This window comes from Camellia sinensis, chromosome 2 (assembly GCF_055761805.1).
Source record: "Camellia sinensis isolate YWXY chromosome 2, ASM5576180v1, whole genome shotgun sequence".
Classification (NCBI taxonomy): Eukaryota; Viridiplantae; Streptophyta; class Magnoliopsida; order Ericales; family Theaceae; genus Camellia; species Camellia sinensis.
Genome location: NC_138962.1, coordinates 208,283,128 through 208,303,456, shown reverse-complemented (window position 1 = coordinate 208,303,456; position 20,329 = coordinate 208,283,128). Strand labels below are relative to the sequence as shown.

Below are 20,329 nucleotides of genomic sequence, written 5' to 3'. Positions count from 1 at the left end.
ATTTGAGCTAGTAAAAATGACGAGCATAATTCAAATTGCTAACAATGAATTTCTAGTCCAGCTACATATTTTCATCTCTCATATATGAGAGGTTAGGAATTTGACTCTCACAAAAAGTGAAATTGAGTAACAATATTATTATTATTTTTTTTTATATTTGTACAATTTATGACCTGTTACAATCGCCGCTTAATGACTCCTTCTACATAAATTGCTCTTGAAAATTTTAAATTTAAAAAAAAAAATTACGAAAGAATTAACTAAAGTCTGAACTAATCCCAAATAAAAAAATTACGAAAGAACTCCTCCTCTTCCTCTGTTCCTCCTTCTCCTCTCTTTCTCTCGTCGTCGCCTCGCCTCTTTGTTTGTTAGGGTTTGGTTCTCAAACGTTTGAGAGAGAAACAAGAGGGGAAAAAAAAAAGGTGCTAAAACGACGTCGTTTGGGGCATTCGAGCCATTTGAGGTAGCAAATTTTCGAGCTACCCAGCAGAACTGTAATAAAAAAGTTATGGATGCCTAGTCTAAATTTACATATGCTATGTCACTTTTTATAAGCTTAGTTTGGACAGTTTATATATGTATATATTATCTTGAGAATATACTTTTTAGTTTCTGATTTTTTTTTTTTTAATTATCAATTTTAAACTTACACCAAACACGGCTTATGTAATTATTTGAATATTATTCAATGTGCCTAAGCTTATAAAGTTTCATAAGTTATCTAATTAAAAAACTATAGAAATTCACTCAAGAATCTAATTTCATTTCTCTAGTAGAATTTAACGATATTTTCTTTTATTTTTTAAATATGATTTCATACCAATCAAATGGACTGAATTGTATATCAATTTTAGTGACGGTCATAACATGATATTTTAAATTTTTTGGGAGGGCCGGATTGGGTTTGGGGGCGCATTACATAACATGCACAAATTTTGAAAAATTGCATGTATATAAAGTTGGAATTTGCCAAACAGGCTAACCCGTTGCAAGGTTTTGATCTTCCAGTGAAGTATTCTGGCCAAATAGGCTAACCTGGTAGATCACAAATTAAAAATTTATTGAACTAAGAAAACATTGGTGGTGATTTGTGGGTACTTTGGAGCCAAATAGTGGTGGAGCCGCCATTGGCCCAGGAGGCACACGTGCCCCACCTCAAAATTATCAAAACTCCACTTTTGCCTATTGTTGTAATGACATTTTGCAATTTTATCCTATGAAATTTAATGTATGCCCGCCTAAATTTTCATAGCCCTTCTTTGAAAAGCCAAAAACAAAATTCTTGCAATGTATTTAATGTTTTGCTTTTATCTTGTATTTGTCAAGACTCAAGAGAAAAGATTGAAAAAACAAAGTAAAATAAGTTTTTAAAGTTTTTTTTCCTCTTTTTTGGTTGGGTTAGGAAAATTAAAAGAAAATGCTTAGATGTTCACCATTTGCCTATGTTCAGTTACTCATACAAAAATAATGTGTATAGGTGACTTTATTTATTTTTTCATTTTCCATTCCCTTCACAGTTTCAAGATTCAAACATAGTGTAAATTTTTTATGTTGATGGAAAGTTCTCTTTATATTATTTTGCATATGCATTGTTCTTAGTTTCCAATTTTTAATGCAATAGGAACACTGCATTAGATACATGTCGTTTGATCAGGTTCTAATTGGAGTTTTAAGATTTTTTTTTTTTTTTTTTTATTGTTGTTGCCTTTAAATTTTGTGAGAGTTTTCGGTTACAGATAGAATGTAATATGTTCAATGAGATTGAGATGTTGACTTTATCATGCTGTTATGGTAGACTTCTTTTGTCATTTTTATCTTCTCCTCCTTCCTCTCTTACTAGTTGCTAGTTACTGTATGTTCACAATTTTGGTTTTCTTTTTTGTTTTGTTTGTTTTTTTTGGAAACCTTTGAAAAACCAAGTTTGTTAACTGTAAACTGAATATGATGTTTTCTTTCGATGGTGCAGCTACCATTGGATAAAACATAGAGGAAGACCTGCTCCAAGGGCGACCGCTCCTATAGTTGTATCCAATCATGTATCATATATTGATCCTATTTTCTTTTTCTATGAATTATTTCCCACCATTGTTGCTTCCGAGTCCCATGATTCCATACCTTTGGTTGGAACCATTATCAGAGCAATGCAGGTAATCTTTTATCCATTATGTGTATTAAAGCTTTTTACATGTGTTGGCACACTTATTGGTTTGTCTTGGTGAATTTACTATATCTTTAATTTTCAGATTTATTTTTGTGCATTTGAGTGCAATAAATGCGTTAGCAAATATTGTTTTTTTATCATTTCTCTATGTTGTTAGGTTGTATATGTTAATAGGTCCTCACCAACATCAAGGAAGCATGCTGTCAATGAAATAAAGGTAGTAAGTTTCTTTGCCTTTACGAACTATTTATTAAATGTGATTCTTTCTCTTGCTGAACTATGTTGTGAATTCTTTTAGTTATTTAGGACGATGAATTTATTTAGTAAGCATATGCCATTGTCTTTCCTTTTTTCTGTGTATTGGTTGACTGTTATTAACCAATTGATGATTAAATAAAACTGCTGGCTTTCTTTGTGTACTTTTTCTCTCACAATGCTTATGTTGTAATGTTTTCACTTTTCAATGTCGATTATGATTTTCTGAGATAAACTATATTTTGAGGAAATATCATTTTGCCCCCTCAAACTATTACGCGTTTTTCAATTTGGCACCCAGACTTCGCATTATTTTAATTTAACCCCTACACTTGATATTTATGTCAAAAGTTAGTGTTTTAGGGTTTTCTAGTCTAGCCTTTAATAATTTATTTTTGTATTTGTTAAGTTGTTGTTTGTATAGTGACCGGGAAAAATGAGATTGAAGGTGATTAAGCTAGTACAAATTCTTGTTGAAGACGGGAATTTTGGGTGGGTTAAATGAGGGTAATGTTCGAAAAAAAGAAGAAGGAGAGAATGAAATGCTGTGAAATTATGTAAGCGGTTTGCAAATGCTTAGAAAATTTAAACTGATTTTTTGTTGTTGTAAGAACTAACTTAACAAGTTACAAACAAATATACGCATATTAAGGGTCCAAATTTCATTTTGGTGAGCTGCTCTAATAAATATGGAAACTGAAAGCAATCAGTGTGTTTGGTTTGAGTTTTTTGAATTAAGTTTTTTGAAAATTGAATTTTTTGATTTTTGTGTTTTTTTGTTTTTAGTGAATATTTTTAAAATTTTAAATATTTTTTTTACTTTTTTAGATGCACCTTACTTAGATGTATCTAAAAAGTAAAAAATTTACGAAAAAATATTTTTAAAAATTAATAAATACATAAAAATACAAAAAATGTACTGAATTTTCGTATTTTTTTTGTATTTTTGATATTTAGTGAATTTTTAAAAGGTTTTTTTCAATTTTTTTTTTACTTTTTAGATATATTTATGTTCGGTATGTCTAAAAATTAACAAAATTGCTCAAAATATTAAAAAAATTCAATAAAAATAAAAAAAACACGGAAAATAAGAAAGTAGAATTTTCTGAAAAGTATTTTTGAAAAATGATAACCAAGCACCACCAATGGCTTTTTTTTTTTTTTTGATAAGCAAAAGCAATGGCTTTTTGAATGTATATCTGGGTTTGTTACATTTTTTGTATGAAAAGAATTCAGAGTACTAAGTTTTATCAATCTATAAAGAATTTGATACAGAAATGTGCTTTCAAGGATTTGAATACAGAGAAAGGCTTCTTCCGATAGATTTCCTCGTCTGTTTTTATTTCCCGAGGGAACCACAACAAATGGAAGAGTGCTAATTTCTTTCCAACTTGGTGCATTTGTTCCTGGATATCCAGTCCAGCCAGTGATTGTTCGCTATCCCTATGTACACTTTGACCAATCCTGGTAAGAATTTTCTTTAGTTAAAACCGTTTTGGTGTTACCTTTTGTAATATCTTTACTTGACTTGCATGGCTTGTCATTTTGTTTAGGGGAAATATTGCTTTGGGAATGCTCATGTTTAGAATGTTCATGCAATTTCACAATTTCATGGAGGTATGCTGAGTGATTTTTATTTTTATTTTATTTATTTATTATCTATAGTTGCATATACTGAAAATGTAGTGAGCTTGGCTTTCATACATATAGATTGCTATAGTGATGTGATGTCTCGATTTGCTATTTTTAACTAACTCACTCTTGCAAATCATCAATATTGATTATGCATCAGCTTAAATGTACATGCATATGTATGATGTGTCCCTGACTATATTATAAATTGAATTTTGGTTACTGTATAACTTGTATGTTGTAAAAAGTTGAATGAGGTCATCTATTAAATTGTACAGGTAGAATATCTTCCTATTGTTTCAACCCTTGAAAATCAGAAGGAAAATGCTGCCCATTTTGCTCAGAGGGTGAGTCTACATTATTTGGTTAATTTTTGTTGCCTTAATGGTTTTAGTTAATATATTTTTAATATTAAGTATATTCTTATAGATCAAAGTTTTTAATGGACACATTACATACAATTTTGTTAATTTTCTGTATATTGTTAACATGTTTTGTATTTCATATGCTTAATTTCCGAAGTAATTCAGAACCATTGGATGTTAACACACCATCAATATTGTAATTGAATTTGTGTAGTGCTATGTCTTTTGTGTGTGGAAGCCTGCCCTTTGTGCACAAAGAATCAGCCAATTGATGATTCCGATTTTAAGTAATATTATATATATACAATGATCAAAATTTCATTTCGGTGTGTTGTTTCAAATAGTACGGAAACAAAAACATTTCAGAACATTTTATGAAATGAAGAAAAAATAGAAATGTTTGGAAATATAAATTGAAATATATCTAAATGTATAAAAGCCTTAATTGATCTATTAAAAAAATTGAGATTTATATAGTCATTAACGTAAAATAATTAAAAACACTAATGTTGCTATGACCTAAAATTATTAAGTATTGTCAAACAATTCAATTTTATTAAACAAAAAGTTTCCAATAAGGTCTAAAAATTTACTTAAACTGTAGTAATAAACGTTTTATGAAAATTTCTAAATATCACACTATGTTTTGGTGTGTTTCACTATGTTTTGATGTGTTTCGATGGTAACACTAGAATTTTATTATTCCACTAGTGTTGCGTTTCGGTCTCTTAGGAAATGGAAGCATTTCAGCCATTTCACTGGAAACAAATGAAAATTTGTTCCTTGTATATATTAAAGATAAATCCATGTCAAAAAGCATTTCATGCATGAGTTGTCTACGCTTTTCATGTTATTTGGTTCCAAACAAATGACATATGGTACCAAATAAAATTGGGTGTAATTACACATGCAAGTCGCAACAGCCTTCATGTCTTCTATATGCGCTATGTCAAGGGTTACGCTTTTGGTCGATTCGGATGTTTTGGCATTTGTAGATTTTGTGGAAGATTTAATTAGTTGTTGGTCTGTATTTTTGTATTCTTTGCATCGCCTTAATGCCTTTTCAATCAAGTTTGGTTATTTAAACACCACCCCCCCCCCCCCCAAAAAAAAAAAAAAAAAAACTTATTACAATTGGAGGAACAATTTCCTAAAGGCAATCTTTCGTTTGGGAAATTTTCCCTTTTTGTACTCTTTTAGTAGCAGTTGGTGTACTGCCTTGATTCCTAGGGCAGAGCCACATATAACAAAGTTGGGTCAAGTGACCCCACTAAAACTTTGAAAATTTGACATTGCTATTCAGATTTTTGAAAAATTTTATTTTAAGTGAGGTCAATCTTGTATACTAAAAAGTATGAGCTAATTTCATAAAGCATAGAGATTAATATATACTCAAATTTTATTTTTCTCCTAATCTTTTAGTTATTCTTTTTCATTTTCTTCTTTCTTTGAATTCTTTTGTAGGTGTTCAGGTATTACCTACCTTATACATCACTATTGTCCTAATATCCAAGGAGATGATTACGGCATTATGGGACAATTTAGGAGAGGATTTATGCTTTAAAAAAGGGGAAAAAAAGGAGAAGAGAACTTGTGGCATTAAAAAGGAATTGTCCACAAACACAGTGGGTGTTGTTTCTTCAACTAAATTAACTAAACAAACCTTTTGTTCTAAGGATATATCTCAATTAAATTTGTTCAAAATTTTAATGAAGGAAAATATTATGCATTTTTAATTTATGGAATCAATTGTTTAATTTTATTAGCATTTTATGGAATTTTAGTATAGTGATGAAAGCAGACGTTTATTAGATTTTTTTTATGAAATTATATTTAGAATCGTTCCTTAAATTAACTATTGTGGTTTTGCTTTCATTATGGTATTTGTAATTTGGTGACTATGATCCAGTTTTGTGTTTGACACATGTTTATTAGTGTAAATTATGTATAATTGAAGGTTGATATTAGTGGTGAATTGTTTAGTGGATGTTTCTGGTTCTGAACGGTTGATTCTTAGAAGTTTTTCTTTGTAATAGGGGTAAATGGAGAAGAATTATATTTTTGTGACCTTGATGATTATCTAACAGCACATTCCATTTGGGATCTGGCTTGATTTGCCACTTGAGCTGCCTTGAGTATATATATCATTCTTTCTAAGTTATTTGTGGATAATTGAATTTTTAATCTACCACTTCATCCTTGATGGATATATGCAGACTAGCCATGTTATAGCTACCGCTCTTAATGTTGTACAAACATCTCATTCCTATGGGGACATCATGCTGCTTGCAAAAGCTTCTGAGTCCAAACAGGTCACTTTTCTTGCTCCATGTGTTTTGCCATTTCTAGTTTATCTTGCTTTTAGGTCTGCAAAATTGATCTTGTACTCCATTCAAACATTTTATGAAGTACTTGATTTCAGCTCTCCAACTTAATTTGAGGGCCTTTTTTGCAATGGACATTGAATATAATGATGGAATTTACCTTTCCTTTGGATCTCATAATGTATTAGGTGTAGGCCTTGAAGCACTCCATTTAACTCTTATAATACCTCTCTTCCAAAATAAATAAGTTGAATGAATGTTTTTATTAATGACTATTGACTAAGCTATATGTTACTGAATTGAGGAAGGATCACAAATTAATTGAAAATATAGAGGTGAAGAACACAATAGAAAAGTCTTGGAAAAACTAATGTTCCAGTAAAAGGTATTGTAGATTTTTCAAGACTCCAGTTGAGATGGAAAATTCTCCTTGCCAGAATTAAAGTCTATGTAAATTGTTTTCTTTTCTATTTGTTTTAGTAAGCAATAAATTGTTATTAGTGGAACATGAAAGAATAAACAAACCTGAAAATGAAATTTGAAGTCCTAATTTTTTGGGAAGAAGAGTATACATTATGTTGATGTTTGGTGGAATATGTCTGAGTCATATAGCACATGAAATATACACCTTGAATCTTTAGTTAAGGTGTAGATAAGCCAAAACAAGCAATATATCTGGCTGTCTTAATTCTCAAGTATACATCTAGCTGCTTGGATGGTTTTCAAACTTGGCAAGAGCTATTCCAACTAACACCACAGAGAGAGAGAGAGATATTATCACCTGCTTGAATGTTATTTTACCCTTTTTCTCCACATCAAGGACTCCAAATATCTATGACATAGAATAATCGCCATGAGATAGGAGATGAAATCAAGAAAGAATAACTTCTTAAATATAAAAACTCTCTCAAATCAAGTAGCTATAAATTGTAATTTTGTTTCACATTCCATGGACAGCAAGTGATCAAAATTTATTCACATATCTAATTTATTTCCACAACAAAGGCATCCTATCTATCCATTCAAGACTAAGGCCTAGTATTGTCTCCATAAACCAAACCAAACCAAACCAAACCAAACCAAGCCAAGCCTTAAGCCCTATCAAATGGGGGTCGGCTATACGAATCCTTCTTCTCCACTCGATTCTATCAACGGCTATTTGGTTAGTCAAATTAAGGAGATTCATATCTCTATTTACTACACTAGCCCACATCAATCTAGGTCTGCCCCTTCCTCTAACACTTTCCTTTACCGTCACTGTATCGCATCTCTGTACTACTGCCTCTGTTCTCTATTGTATATGACCAAACCATCTCAAACTATTCTCTCAGTTCATCTTCTGTTGGTACTGCTCCTACCCATTCACGATATACTCATTCCTGTCTTTTCTAGTCTTGCTACACATCCACCTTAGCATTGCATCTCAGCAACACTCATCTTTTTAACATGTTTATTAGTTGCTCAAGATTTCAGCCCATACAACATTACTAGTCTAATAGCCGTTTTATAGAACTTTTATTTTAGTCTAGTGGATACTCGTTTACCGCATAGTACTCTAGACGCACTCTTCCACTTAAGCTACCCCGCCTTAATTCTATGGATCACATCCGCTCCAATCTCCCCAGCCGTTGTGATAATTGATCTTAAATAACGAAAATGTTCACTCTTAGGTAGCTCTTGGTTTTCAATCTTCACTTCTCCTCTGTTTCCATTGTTCTTGTTACTAAAATTAGTTCTGCTTATCCTGAGTCGTTTAGATTCAAGTGCTTCTCTCCAAGTTTCCAACATAGTATTAACTCCTTCTCTAGTCTCATCTACTAACACGATATCATCTGCAAAATATATACACCATGGCACATCATCCTGAATATTTCTTGTCAACTCATCCATAACTAAAGCGAAAAGATACAAACTTAAAGTTAATCCTTGGTGTAATCCCACAGTAATTGGAAATTCACTTGTCTCTCCAGCAAGCGATCTAATAGTGGTCACCACACCATCATATATGTACCAAAGGCCTAGTATTGTCTCCATAGTTATACAATATTGCATTATCCTTTTAGTGAACATAATTTTACATGCATTCTGTGTCACCAACAACTATGTTCAAGTCATCACAAAGACACAACATGGGCCGACATCTAAGCAGCACGGACAGACATAGGACATCACCACAATCCAACATATCAAATCTTAAGAAAATAGGACACAGATATGATAGATACACAGCAAAAAATAAGAGTACTTTTACATGGCAAATCGCATAGTAAAAACATTAGTTTATGATTCACGAATCTAATATAGTGTGGTTGTAACATATATTGCCTTTTCCTTTAATTAACTATCATCTGCGCAACTTAATGCTTAAGTAATTTTGTTCAATTAAATCAGAGGAATAAATGACTATGATGATGACTGCCGTATCCTTGCAGTCACTGGTGGTAAGTTTCTGGATAAAATCATTCAATACATGCTGCACTCATTTCTGTACAAGTTAAAAAGAAAAACCTAGAAAAAATATACTTAGAAAATATGAGGAAGAAGAACTCCGAAAATATGAGGAAGAAGGAATATATTTCTGTTATATTCAAAACTTCTTATTTTACAAGACCAAATGACACTCCTTATATAGGAGATATTACAAACATCATTATAACCCATTATATGCCACTTACATATTATATATTACCACTATCTACCACTATCATATTATATACATGCCACTATCTACCACCAACACCACTATCATATTCTATACATGCCACTATCTACCACCAACACCACTATCATATTCTATACATGCCACTATCTACCACCAACACCACTATCATATGCCACTATCTTATTATATGCATTAACACAAATTTCCAGCACTCCCCCTCAAGCTGGTTTGAAGATATCTTCCATAGCCAGCTTGCTAGTCAGCTTATCAAATTGCTTCTTGTGTAGTCCCTTCGTTAGCACATCAGCTAATTGTTCACCTGTTGGAAGGTAGGTCATACAGATTATGCCAGCATTGATTTTCTCCTTGATGAAATGTTTATCCACTTCTATATGTTTTGTGCGATCATGTAGAACTGGATTATGAGCTATAGATATAGCTGCTTTGTTGTCACAATAGACCTTCATAGGTGTCGGGTGAGAAAGCTTTAATTCTTCAAGAATTCTTTTAATCCACATTACTTCACAGATTCCATGGGCAATAGCTCTGAACTCTACTTCTACACTACTTCTAGCTACCACATTCTGTTTTTTACTCCGCCATGTAACTAGGTTCCCACCTACAAAGGAGCAGTATCCGGATGTTGATCTCCTGTCTGTAACACTTCCTGCCCAGTCTGCATCTGTGTATACTTCAACTTGAAGATGTCCATGTTTCTTGAACAGTAAGCCTCTCCCTGGAGTTCCTTTCAAATATCTTAAGATCTTATAAACGGCCTCAAAGTGCTCTGCCCCTGGTGAGTGCATGAACTGACTTACCATGCTGACTGCAAAGGCAATATCAGGCCGCGTATGAGACAAGTAAATCAATTTCCCGACAAGTCACTGATATTGTTCCCTCTCTTTGACTTCTTCAGCCTTAGCAGCTTGTAACTTCAAGTTAGGCTCGATCGGAGTCTCCACCATCTTACAACCAAGCATACCTGTTTCTCCAAGGAGATCAAGAACATATTTTCTCTGATTAACGAATATACCTTCCTTGGATCTTGCAAATTCTATTCCGAGGAAATACTTAAGGGCTCCCAGATCCTTAATGTGAAATTCTTTTGCGAGTTTCTCTTTGAGGGCTGCTAACTCTGCTTCATCATTACCAGTTAAAATGATGTCATCAACATAAACAATCAAAATTGCAATTTTACTGTTTTTTGAATGTTTATAAAATATTGTGTGATCTGTTTGACTCTGCGAGAAGCCACAACTGATAACTGCCTTCCCAAAGCGTTCAAACCATGCTCTTGGTGATTGTTTGAGTCCGTATAATGACTTGTTCAATCTGCATACTCTGTCGCTTCCAAGTCTCTGCTCAAATCCCGGCGGTAGGCTCATGAACACCTCCTCTTCAAGATCACCATTGAGAAATGCATTTTTAATGTCAAGTTGATGTAGAGGCCAATCTGAATTTACTGCAAGAGATAGCAGTACTCTGATGGAATTTATTTTAGCAACAGGAGCAAACGTCTCCTGATAGTCGATCCCATAAGTTTGAGTGAAGCCTTTAGCCACCAGTCTCGCCTTGTATCTCTCAGCGCTTCCATCTGCGTTACATTTTATCGTAAACACCCATTTACACCCAACTGTTTTCTTGTCTTTGGGTAGATCAACTATCTCCCAAGTACCACTTCTCCTTAAAGCATTCATCTCCTCCATGACTGCTAATTTCCAATTCGGATCATCCAATACTTCCTGTATATTCCTTGGAACAAACAAGTGTGAAATCCTAGATGTGAAAGCTCTATGGTTTTTAGACAGTCTTTGATAGGAGAGGTAATTTGCAATAGGATGTTTAATGCAATTTCGGACACCTTTCCTAATTGCTATAGGAACATCAAGGTCGGAAATAGAAGGAATAGGATTACCTAAAATTTCGATGCCAGAACTCGGGTGGACATTCGGGTCATTAGGATGGACATTCGGGTCATTATTCCTCAGATGAAATCGCTTCCTAGTATAAACCTGAAGCTCAGGATTTAGATCATTTTGTAGTACTTCTCCCCCTAAACAAGTATCTTCTTGACTAGGCACCATAGAACTTGGTTCTCCTAAGTGATCATTATCAGACAGATGTGGTTTTTGTGTAGGATAAATGACATTGGGGAGCGGGATAGAAATATCCCAAAAACGGTCTTCTACTCCACTTGTCTCCCCCTGAAGAGAAGTGTTGGGGAAATAGGATTTTGTTTCCACAAATGACACATCCATACTCACATGAAATTTCTTGGTTTGAGGATCGAAACACTTATACCCCTTTTTGTTTGAGGAATAACCCAAAAAAACACATTTTATAGCACGGGGGTCAAGTTTTGAACGAAATTGACTAGGAACATGAACATAGGCAGTACATCCAAAAACTTTGGCGGGTAAATCAGAAAACAACCTCGTGTCAGGAAAAAAAGTTTTGAGACAATCGAAAGGTGTTTTGTATGTTAACACCTTTGTAGGCATCCTGTTTATCAAATAAGAGGCTGTTAAAATTGCTTCACCCCATAAATATTTAGGAACATGCATGTAAAACATTATAGCACGTGCTACTTCAAGTAGATGTTTATTTTTTCGTTCTGCAATGCCATTTTGTTGAGGGGTATCCCGACATGTAGATTGATGAAAAATCCCATTTTTTTCCAAAAACTCACCCAACTGCTCATTGAAATATTTTGTTCCATTATCAGAATGTAAAATACCAATTTTGGTTTGAAATTGGTTTTCAATCATATTGTAAAAATTTGTGAATAAATTTTTCACGTTAGATTTTTTATTCATCAAATAAATCCAACATAAGCGGGTATGGTCATCAATAAATGTAACAAACCATCTTTTACCAGAAAGAGTAGTGATTTTAGAAGGGCCCCAAACATCACTATGAATCAAATAAAAAGGTTTGGAAGCCTGGTAAGGTTTTGGCAAATAAGTAGAGCGATGAAATTTTGCAAAAATGCAACTTTCACAATGAAAAGAAAAACAATCAATCCCTTTAAATAATTCTGGAAATAAATGTTTCAGATAAAGAAAACTAGGATGTCCTAGCCTATAGTGCCATAGCATTATTTTTTCTCGAACAGAGATTGAACTAGTACTATTAAAGCTCTGAGCTTTTTTATTACTAACAGGTACTTCATCAAAGTAGTAAAGACCTTCAAGCATCCTAGCACGCCCAATCATCATCCCCGAGTTCTGGTCCTGAAATTCACAATGGGATTCAAAAAATGTAACACGACAATTAGAATCCTTAGATAGTTTACTGACAGACAAAAGGTTACAGGCTAAGTTGGGGACGTGAAGAACAGTATTGAGATTAATTTTCTCAGTTAGTTTAATAAATCCTTTTCCTGCAATAGGTGAAAAACTACCATCGGCTATTCTGATTTTGTCATGACCAGAACAAGGGAAATAGGTACTAAATAAATGGGAAAAACTAGTCATGTGATCGGAGGCACCGGAATCTATGATCCACGGAGAAAAGTTTAGGCAAGAGAAGGCTTTAGGATTTCTACCTGTTTGTGCCAACAAAACACTAGGAGTACCGGATGAAGAGTTGGATTTTATCAGCTTTAAGAGTTGATCAATCTGCTCTTTGTTGAAGGGACCTGAATCGGCTTCATTAGCGGTAGGAAAGCCACGATTCTTCTCTCCTTGTTTGCTGCTTTTCCAGTTGACAGGTTTGCCATGGATCTTCCAACACGTTTCGCGTGTATGGCGAGGCTTGTTGCAAAAATCACACCAGACCCGTGGCTTATCATCAAACCTGCGCTGGTAATTTGCAGCCTTGTTGGCCGCAGCATCGCTAATTAAAGCAGAAATTTCAATTGATTCACCAGTACCTTTTTTCTTAAGCATGACGCTCCTTCGGCTCTCTTCCCTTCTGACTTCGGCAAATACTTCGCCAATGGATGGGAGAGGAGGTCTGCCAATAATTCTTCCTCGCACTTCATCGAACTCAATGTTGAGGCCGGCAAGAAACTTGTAAATACGGCTGTCTTCCACAGTTTTCTTGTGGTGGTTGCAGTCGTCAACCGATTTCCATTCGTATGTGTTGAAGATGTCAAGATCCTGCCACAACCTTTTCAACGAATTGAAATATTTGGTGACGGAATCATCTCCTTGACGAATCTCTCCCAACTTCAAAGTTAATTCGAAAACTTGAGATTGATTTCCTAGGTCAGAATACATCTGACTAACATTATCCCACAATTCTTGTGCAGTAGGATAGCACATGTAATTAGAGCTTATATCCTCCTCCATGGAATTGACCAACCATGTCATAACCATGGAATTTTCAGCGTCCCAACTGTCGAACAGTGGATCATTAACAGCAGGAGCCTTCTTGTCACCAGTGATGTAACCGATCTTTCCTTGCCCATGGATATACATCCGGACAGATTGTGACCAGCGGAGAAAATTATCACCATTTAGGCGGATGGTGGTGATTTGGACAGAGTGAGAGTTTGACGTTTTCACCGGAATGGCAGCGGCAGGGGTTGAAGTGGTTTCGGACGTGACTTCCGACATGGCTATGACGGTTTTAGGGCTGTTGTGTTTTTTGTAGCTCTGATACCAACTTAGAAAATATGAGGAAGAAGAACTCTGAAAATATGAGGAAGAAGGAATATATTTCTGTTATATTCAAAACTTCTTATTTTACAAGACCAAATGACACTCCTTATATAGGAGATATTACAAACATCATTATAACCCATTATATGCCACTTACATATTATATATTACCACTATCATATTATATACATGCCACTATCTACCACCAACACCACTATCATATTCTATACATGCCACTATCTACCACCAACACCACTATCATATGCCACTATCTTATTATATGCATTAACACAAATTTCCAGCATGCTTCTAGTATTGTTTCATTTGATACTTAACGAAGGTTTTAATCAAGTTTAACAACAGCCATTACAGCTTTGGAATCCAGTCAGAAGCTAAGCGTCCTGTTATACAACTTTGGAATGTCAGGGTCCCTAGTCTGCAAGCAGTAATATGTTCTTCATTTTTTATTTTATTTAATTATTTATTTTTTGAAGATTTGCAATCATAGCCTGGGGAGGAGGGGAACCTTGTCCATGGCAAGACGTGAACCCTTGACCTCCATCCATGTGAGGTTAAAGAATTCTGGCCCACTGAACTAATCCCCGCTTGGTTATGTATGCTGCAAGTAGTCTGTAGTCATATCAATCAGGCTATCAATTTCATAATGGATTTCCTTCTAATTGGGTAATATTCGGATTTAGAGTGCCCTCGCCCTTGTAATGGGATCATTTAAGTTGTAATTGAACTTTCTAGTTGTGAACCATATTTGTATATAATCATTTATGATGACAGAGACAGATATAGTAGAATTCGTATCTGACGCAGAAGTGCAGCTTACTATAATGACTCTTCTCCTCCTCCCACCCCACTCCTTAGGTAATTTATCTCCCGCTTTTTTAATACGGTCAAATTGAATTTTTTTAGTATAAACCTTTGATTTGATATTTCTTCATGATTAAAAATTTTCTCTATAATAGAGGAAATCTGTAACACAACATTTAAGTTCTGCAAGTTACATATCAGGACATGTTGCCCAAGTGTCATAAATCATGGAGTTCAATTTTTGAATGAAGAACAGCTTTACAATGTGTCCTACACATGTCCAGAAGTGCGAAAAGTATTGGCATTTGACACAAGCACAAATCCTTCTTAAAATTGGCATGCCTGTCTTGTGACTCTTTTATTGTTCAAATGTATATTGACCTTCAATCCATGGCAAATCAATTTTTAAAATATATATGTGTAAAAAATGAGTTTGCTGTCCAAATGATACCAGTCAAAAAAGAACTAGACAAAAATGGCATACTTAAAAAGGCCTTTCAAGCATAGTGAGACAAATAAAATAATCATATTAAAGATCAGTAGGTTACATAAAAAGTGAGAAATACTTGGTAACTAACCTTTTCAGAAAGATTACAAGCCTTCAATCTCAGAACCCTGAAGAAATCATGGGTTAAAACCTGTCCGCTGTGAGCAGGATGCAAACAGAAAGATAATCAATTCTTGCATCACTACCAACTTAAGTGCTATGGATATTAACATTAATTTAAATGCAATTAGACAAACTCAAGAGAGAAAAGAAAGCATTTCAGTGCTGCATATTGCAACTAGGACAGAATTAAGCATACCTAGATACACATGGTCTATATCTTCAGTTTAGTGAAGCCTCTACTGTATATTGTAATAGTCAAATCACAATATATAAAAAAAATAAAAAAATTGTCAATTTCAGAACCCATCTGTTGGAAGAAAATTGAGCTCACATGTTTTAAAATTCTGCGTAAAAGAAAAAATAAAGAGAAAAGAAAAGCCCGATATGATATAGATTAATGAATTTCACCACAATAGCAGGATTATCCAGTGCAACTAATATACAGCATACTGATGAGGATTTAAAAAAAAATAATAATAATAATAATACAGAAATGATAAGAACAGAATACTCACGATCAATGTTAATTACAACCCTACTGAGAATTTGATATATCTGAGAAAAATGGGAAGAAACAATAACATATGCTTTAAATCAAACAATGGAATATCAAAAATAATTTGATTTAGCCACCAAAAAAACCCTCAATTGCATCATTGGCATGGATCCAGTGTTAGTTCAATGAAAAAAATATATTTTCTACAATAAACTCAAATAAAAATCACCTCTACAAGCGAAAGAAATAAACAAGAAACGAAACAGAAGGAACACATGAAACAAAGGTAAAAAAAATGGAAAAAAGAAAAAAAAGAAAAGAAAAGAAAAGACAAGCAAGCAGATCACTCACTGATGATTGAAACACCTTATCCAATAATCTTATGCCACAGAATGAAGGATAATTGATTGCATTTAGGGACTTGCATAAAGTAGGTGAGGTGACATAAAGTGCCAGATGAACAACTCAAACAGTTTCGATCAGAAGTATATTACAAATAGTTCCTTACAGGAAAATGAAGGCATACATGACAATTATTGTATTAAAAAAAACACCACTAAAATTAAAATTTCACATCATCATACCTGGAATCTGGATTCATGGATAGAAATGTATCCAGAAAGTCCACAGCTTCCGAACTGCTTAAATGGAATGTCTGGCAAAGAAGATATATAATCTAATTAATCATTCCAGTCATCCATCAATGATGAACTAGGATACTGCATAAAAATGGAGAAATTCGGTTTACTTTTAGTGAGGATAAGCTAATGGACTCCAATAGCAAGGCTATCATGATGGCTTGGGAGACACCACTAATGGATGCGCCTGCAAAAGCTGTTTGCTCATATTATATAAACCTTTCTTTTCTTTTCTTTTCTTTATTTTCCACTTTCAATCCTTTATTTTTTTTTATTCTCTTTGATCACCCCCATATCTGACCAAACACCACTATTCTTTTATTTCACACTTTTATTTTATTTTAAGATATATCTATATATATATTTTTTATTATAATATATTTCTCCTATCCCTACTTTTATTTTATTTTATTTTTTCTATCTTTCTTTTTCCATCAATATTTCATTATTATACCACTCGTCAGTGAGCATCACCCTTTTTCCATTATCTTATTATTATTATTTTTTTTATATTCCACAAAAAAAAAAAAAAAAAAAAAACCAAAACCCTTTACCATTTTGCACAACAAACCATATTTTATTCATCTCAGGGGTTTACCCCGATCCACATTTTACACCACAACCACAAAAAAAAAAAAAAAAAAAAAAAAAACAAGATTTTTCTTCTCTACTCTGCCGTCGGTCTTTTCTTCTTGCCTCTGTCCTGGACGGCCCTTGCCGGTGTTGCCTCCATGTTTCCCACTCCACTGGGCACGATCACTCCTCCCTGCTCCTCCACTACAGCATATGGCGGCCCTCCAAATCGGAACATCACGGTGGCCTTCCGCTTCAGCTCCTTGTTTTCTGCCCTTAGCACGCTTATCTCTGCTCGCGCATCCTTATACATGCGTTGGAGCAGAGCCAGCTGGGAGTTTAATTGCTGCACCTCATTTGTCCTACTCTGCAGCCGGTGCGACAAGTTTGTGACCGCCGTCATGGACTCCACACATGCCTTCAAAGTATACTGATTCGCCTCCACATCCGTTTGCACTGCCATTTTTTGCTCCACCGACTGCATCGGAAAGTTCAACGGAGCAAACCCAGTGGTGTTTGGTTGAGGTTCACGGGACACCGCACCAGCTCTCTCTCCTGTGGACTCATTGAGATCGGGAAAGAGGGTGAGCAGTCCACGGGAAGACGAGGCCATTTTCTCTCAGCAAAACGACCTCTCTTTCTCAGCAAAACGAAGAATTTTTCAGAGGTCTCTCTCAGTTTTTCTGTCTCAGTTTCTGCCTCTTCCGCTTCGGTTTATAAAGACCATGACACAGAAGCAGCCACGCGCATCGCGCGCCTCTTGACGCCCGACAAACGGGCACGCCAGCCAAGGCACTCACGTGCCTCGCCATCATATCTGGCACGTCTTTTGATGCATCGGGCACGCCTTTTGATGGCACGCCTTTTGACAGATTGGGCACACCTTTTGAGGGCACGACTTTTGAGGGCTCGATATCTACATCCATGTATATTTTTTGGGCAGCCTATCTACACACTCATACAGTGTCTTCTACACCGGTCAGCTTTATCAATCCCTTTGTTTCAACCTCAAATAGGTTTCTATCTTTACACCTATTTGAGTTTGAGGGGGGGTTATACACAGTATCATGTATAAGTCGCTCATGGCGCACTCCCTAAGTCGCCCCCTTGGTGCACCACCACAATTTTCTCCAACGGTCTGACACGACCACACAGTGTCTGCTACAACGGTCCGACATGACCCCATAAACTGTCCCGACATTGATTCCGGTCAGCTGCTACATTGGTCCTACATGACCCCATAAACTGTCCCGACATTAATGTAAATTGTAAATTGTGTAAATTACCACACCACCAACTCCACCTACCATCTCCACTACCACCCACCACCTCCACTACCATCCACTACCACCACTCACCTACCTCACCTACTCCCAAATCCTCTCCTATATAATAGCTTGTAAGATACAAAATAAATACAACAATCTTGTAACATATCTATCAATAATATACATCAATTTATTTTACAAGAGGGATCAATGTATCTAGAATAATTGATGGTAATCAAATTCCTTGAAGCCCCCTCCTGCACTTTAAAAATACAAAGATAATTTATTGCAAACCAACAAAAATGAATAGGCAATCAAAGACCAATGGAAGTAAGCTCTCTACAGAATCCATAAAACCAAAGTGTTACCACAAAATGCTAACACCCTAACAAATTATGTTTTGGAATGGACATTTTGAAACATGGTACATTTTTGTTCCAAAATCGTAAATTTAATGATCTCAAAAGGTTTTTCAAATATATTTCCTTGAAGGTTTCTGCAGGAGGAAAAAAAAAATTAAAAATGAACTAAAATCTAAGGTGAGTAAAGTTTTGAAAGGACAAAACGTCAAAAATGGGTGAGAGACATAAAATAAGTAGGCAAGCTCAATAGAGTGCTATTGACTATAGGAACACACAACATGCATACTAGGTGTTTACATGAGCACCCAAAAATTCTTCTTCGAAGTCATATGTAAATTACAATTCTATAAAGCTTATTTTTTATTTTTCATCATTTTAACCAGAAGATACAAAAGCATACTCCATTTTTTTCTTTCTAAAATGTGTTATACATTTATATATACACACTCAAAAAACAAGATACTCAGGATATGATATCACCTATTGGGCGAAAGCACATAATGAAGTCTTTTAAGGTTGGGCACAAAGTCACCACAAAGAACAATTATTTTTGTGGTTAACAGACAATTTTTTTTGGAATAGAGAATGTCAAATATGGTTCACCACAACTTAACGTGTACAAAATGCCACTAACTAGGACCATTTCACATCAACTTCAGAACAGAATGGAGTGGATAGTGACATTTTTTGAAATACATACAAAATAGTCAAATAATTAAAGATGTTACAAATAATTGGTATCTAAAGTTTTGACTTGTTTGACCATACTGATGCAGGTCCATCCCATAAACAGTTAAATTAACTAATGCAAGACACTATGCTTATTCACACATTCCATTAAGCATTCAACAAAAAAAGCACATCTCTCAGCTTGAGGACAATGGTCAGTAAGTTATGTAGTTTGTCTTTGTGTTCTATGACTGAAATTGTTCTCGTTGTATCTTAAGATATGACTATATTTGCCGGGGAAACAAAAAAAAAAATTGTATTCAGCATAGTAATTGATGTAGGACGATTAGGGACAGCCACAACAGTGGGCCTTTGGGGCTGATTTAATTGGATTTTATGGCTGAAAAATAATGGGTAAGAGTTTAAGCATGAAAAGCTGGGATTTTGGCACTGTTTAGAGGCCATGAACAGTACCCGTGAACGGTGTTTTTTGGGCTGTTAAAAGTGCAGAAAATAAAAGCGGGAAAGAAGGAGAAAAAGAAGAAGATAGATCTAGGAATCACTCTCAGAATCCTTAGGCATCACAACTAGGGTTTGATTGCATCACACAATTCATTAAGAAGCTTTAAAAGTTCTAAAATTCTCCAAAAGATCAACTCCATTGAATTAGAAGCATTACATGACTTGTAGACTTGAGACTTCCTAAATAAGGATGGCAATCTGAATCCGGCCTGACGGGGACTCGACCCCGAATTGAGTGGTTATTCGCCGAAAAATATCCCTGACGGGCCGGGGATGGTATTCAAAAGTTCATCCCCGATGATATCCGAACCGGGGACGGGGATAGATGTTTAAGCCCCGGACCCTGCCCAGCCCCGCCCCGCC

General features: G+C 34.9%; 2 protein-coding genes across 7 annotated transcripts in view; one reads left to right on the top strand and one right to left on the bottom strand.

Moving 5' to 3' along the window:
- Positions 1–6,848, top strand: part of LOC114282819 (lysophospholipid acyltransferase LPEAT2-like) — a 23,614-nt gene extending 16,766 nt beyond the window's left edge. Inside the window, exons 2-7 of one of the 3 annotated variants that reach the window (XM_082916673.1) lie at positions 1,967–2,147; positions 2,319–2,378; positions 3,720–3,883; positions 3,970–4,033; positions 4,327–4,395; positions 6,630–6,848. In XM_082916673.1, coding sequence (XP_082772799.1) covers positions 1,967–2,147; positions 2,319–2,378; positions 3,720–3,883; positions 3,970–4,033; positions 4,327–4,395; positions 6,630–6,848 — 757 coding nt within the window. The other 2 variants (XM_082916675.1, XM_082916674.1) reach the window with 2 other exon arrangements.
- The window catches only part of LOC114273339 (lysophospholipid acyltransferase LPEAT2-like), a 23,104-nt gene extending 2,775 nt beyond the window's left edge, over positions 1–20,329 (bottom strand). Inside the window, exons 1-4 of one of the 4 annotated variants that reach the window (XM_082916677.1) lie at positions 16,683–16,836; positions 16,519–16,589; positions 15,407–15,473; positions 7,519–7,569 (exon numbers count right to left, since the gene is read on the bottom strand). In XM_082916677.1, the coding sequence (XP_082772803.1) occupies positions 7,519–7,569; positions 15,407–15,473; positions 16,519–16,589; positions 16,683–16,727 (234 nt within the window). In that variant the 5' untranslated portion in view covers positions 16,728–16,836. The other 3 variants (XR_014362389.1, XM_082916676.1, XM_082916678.1) reach the window with 3 other exon arrangements.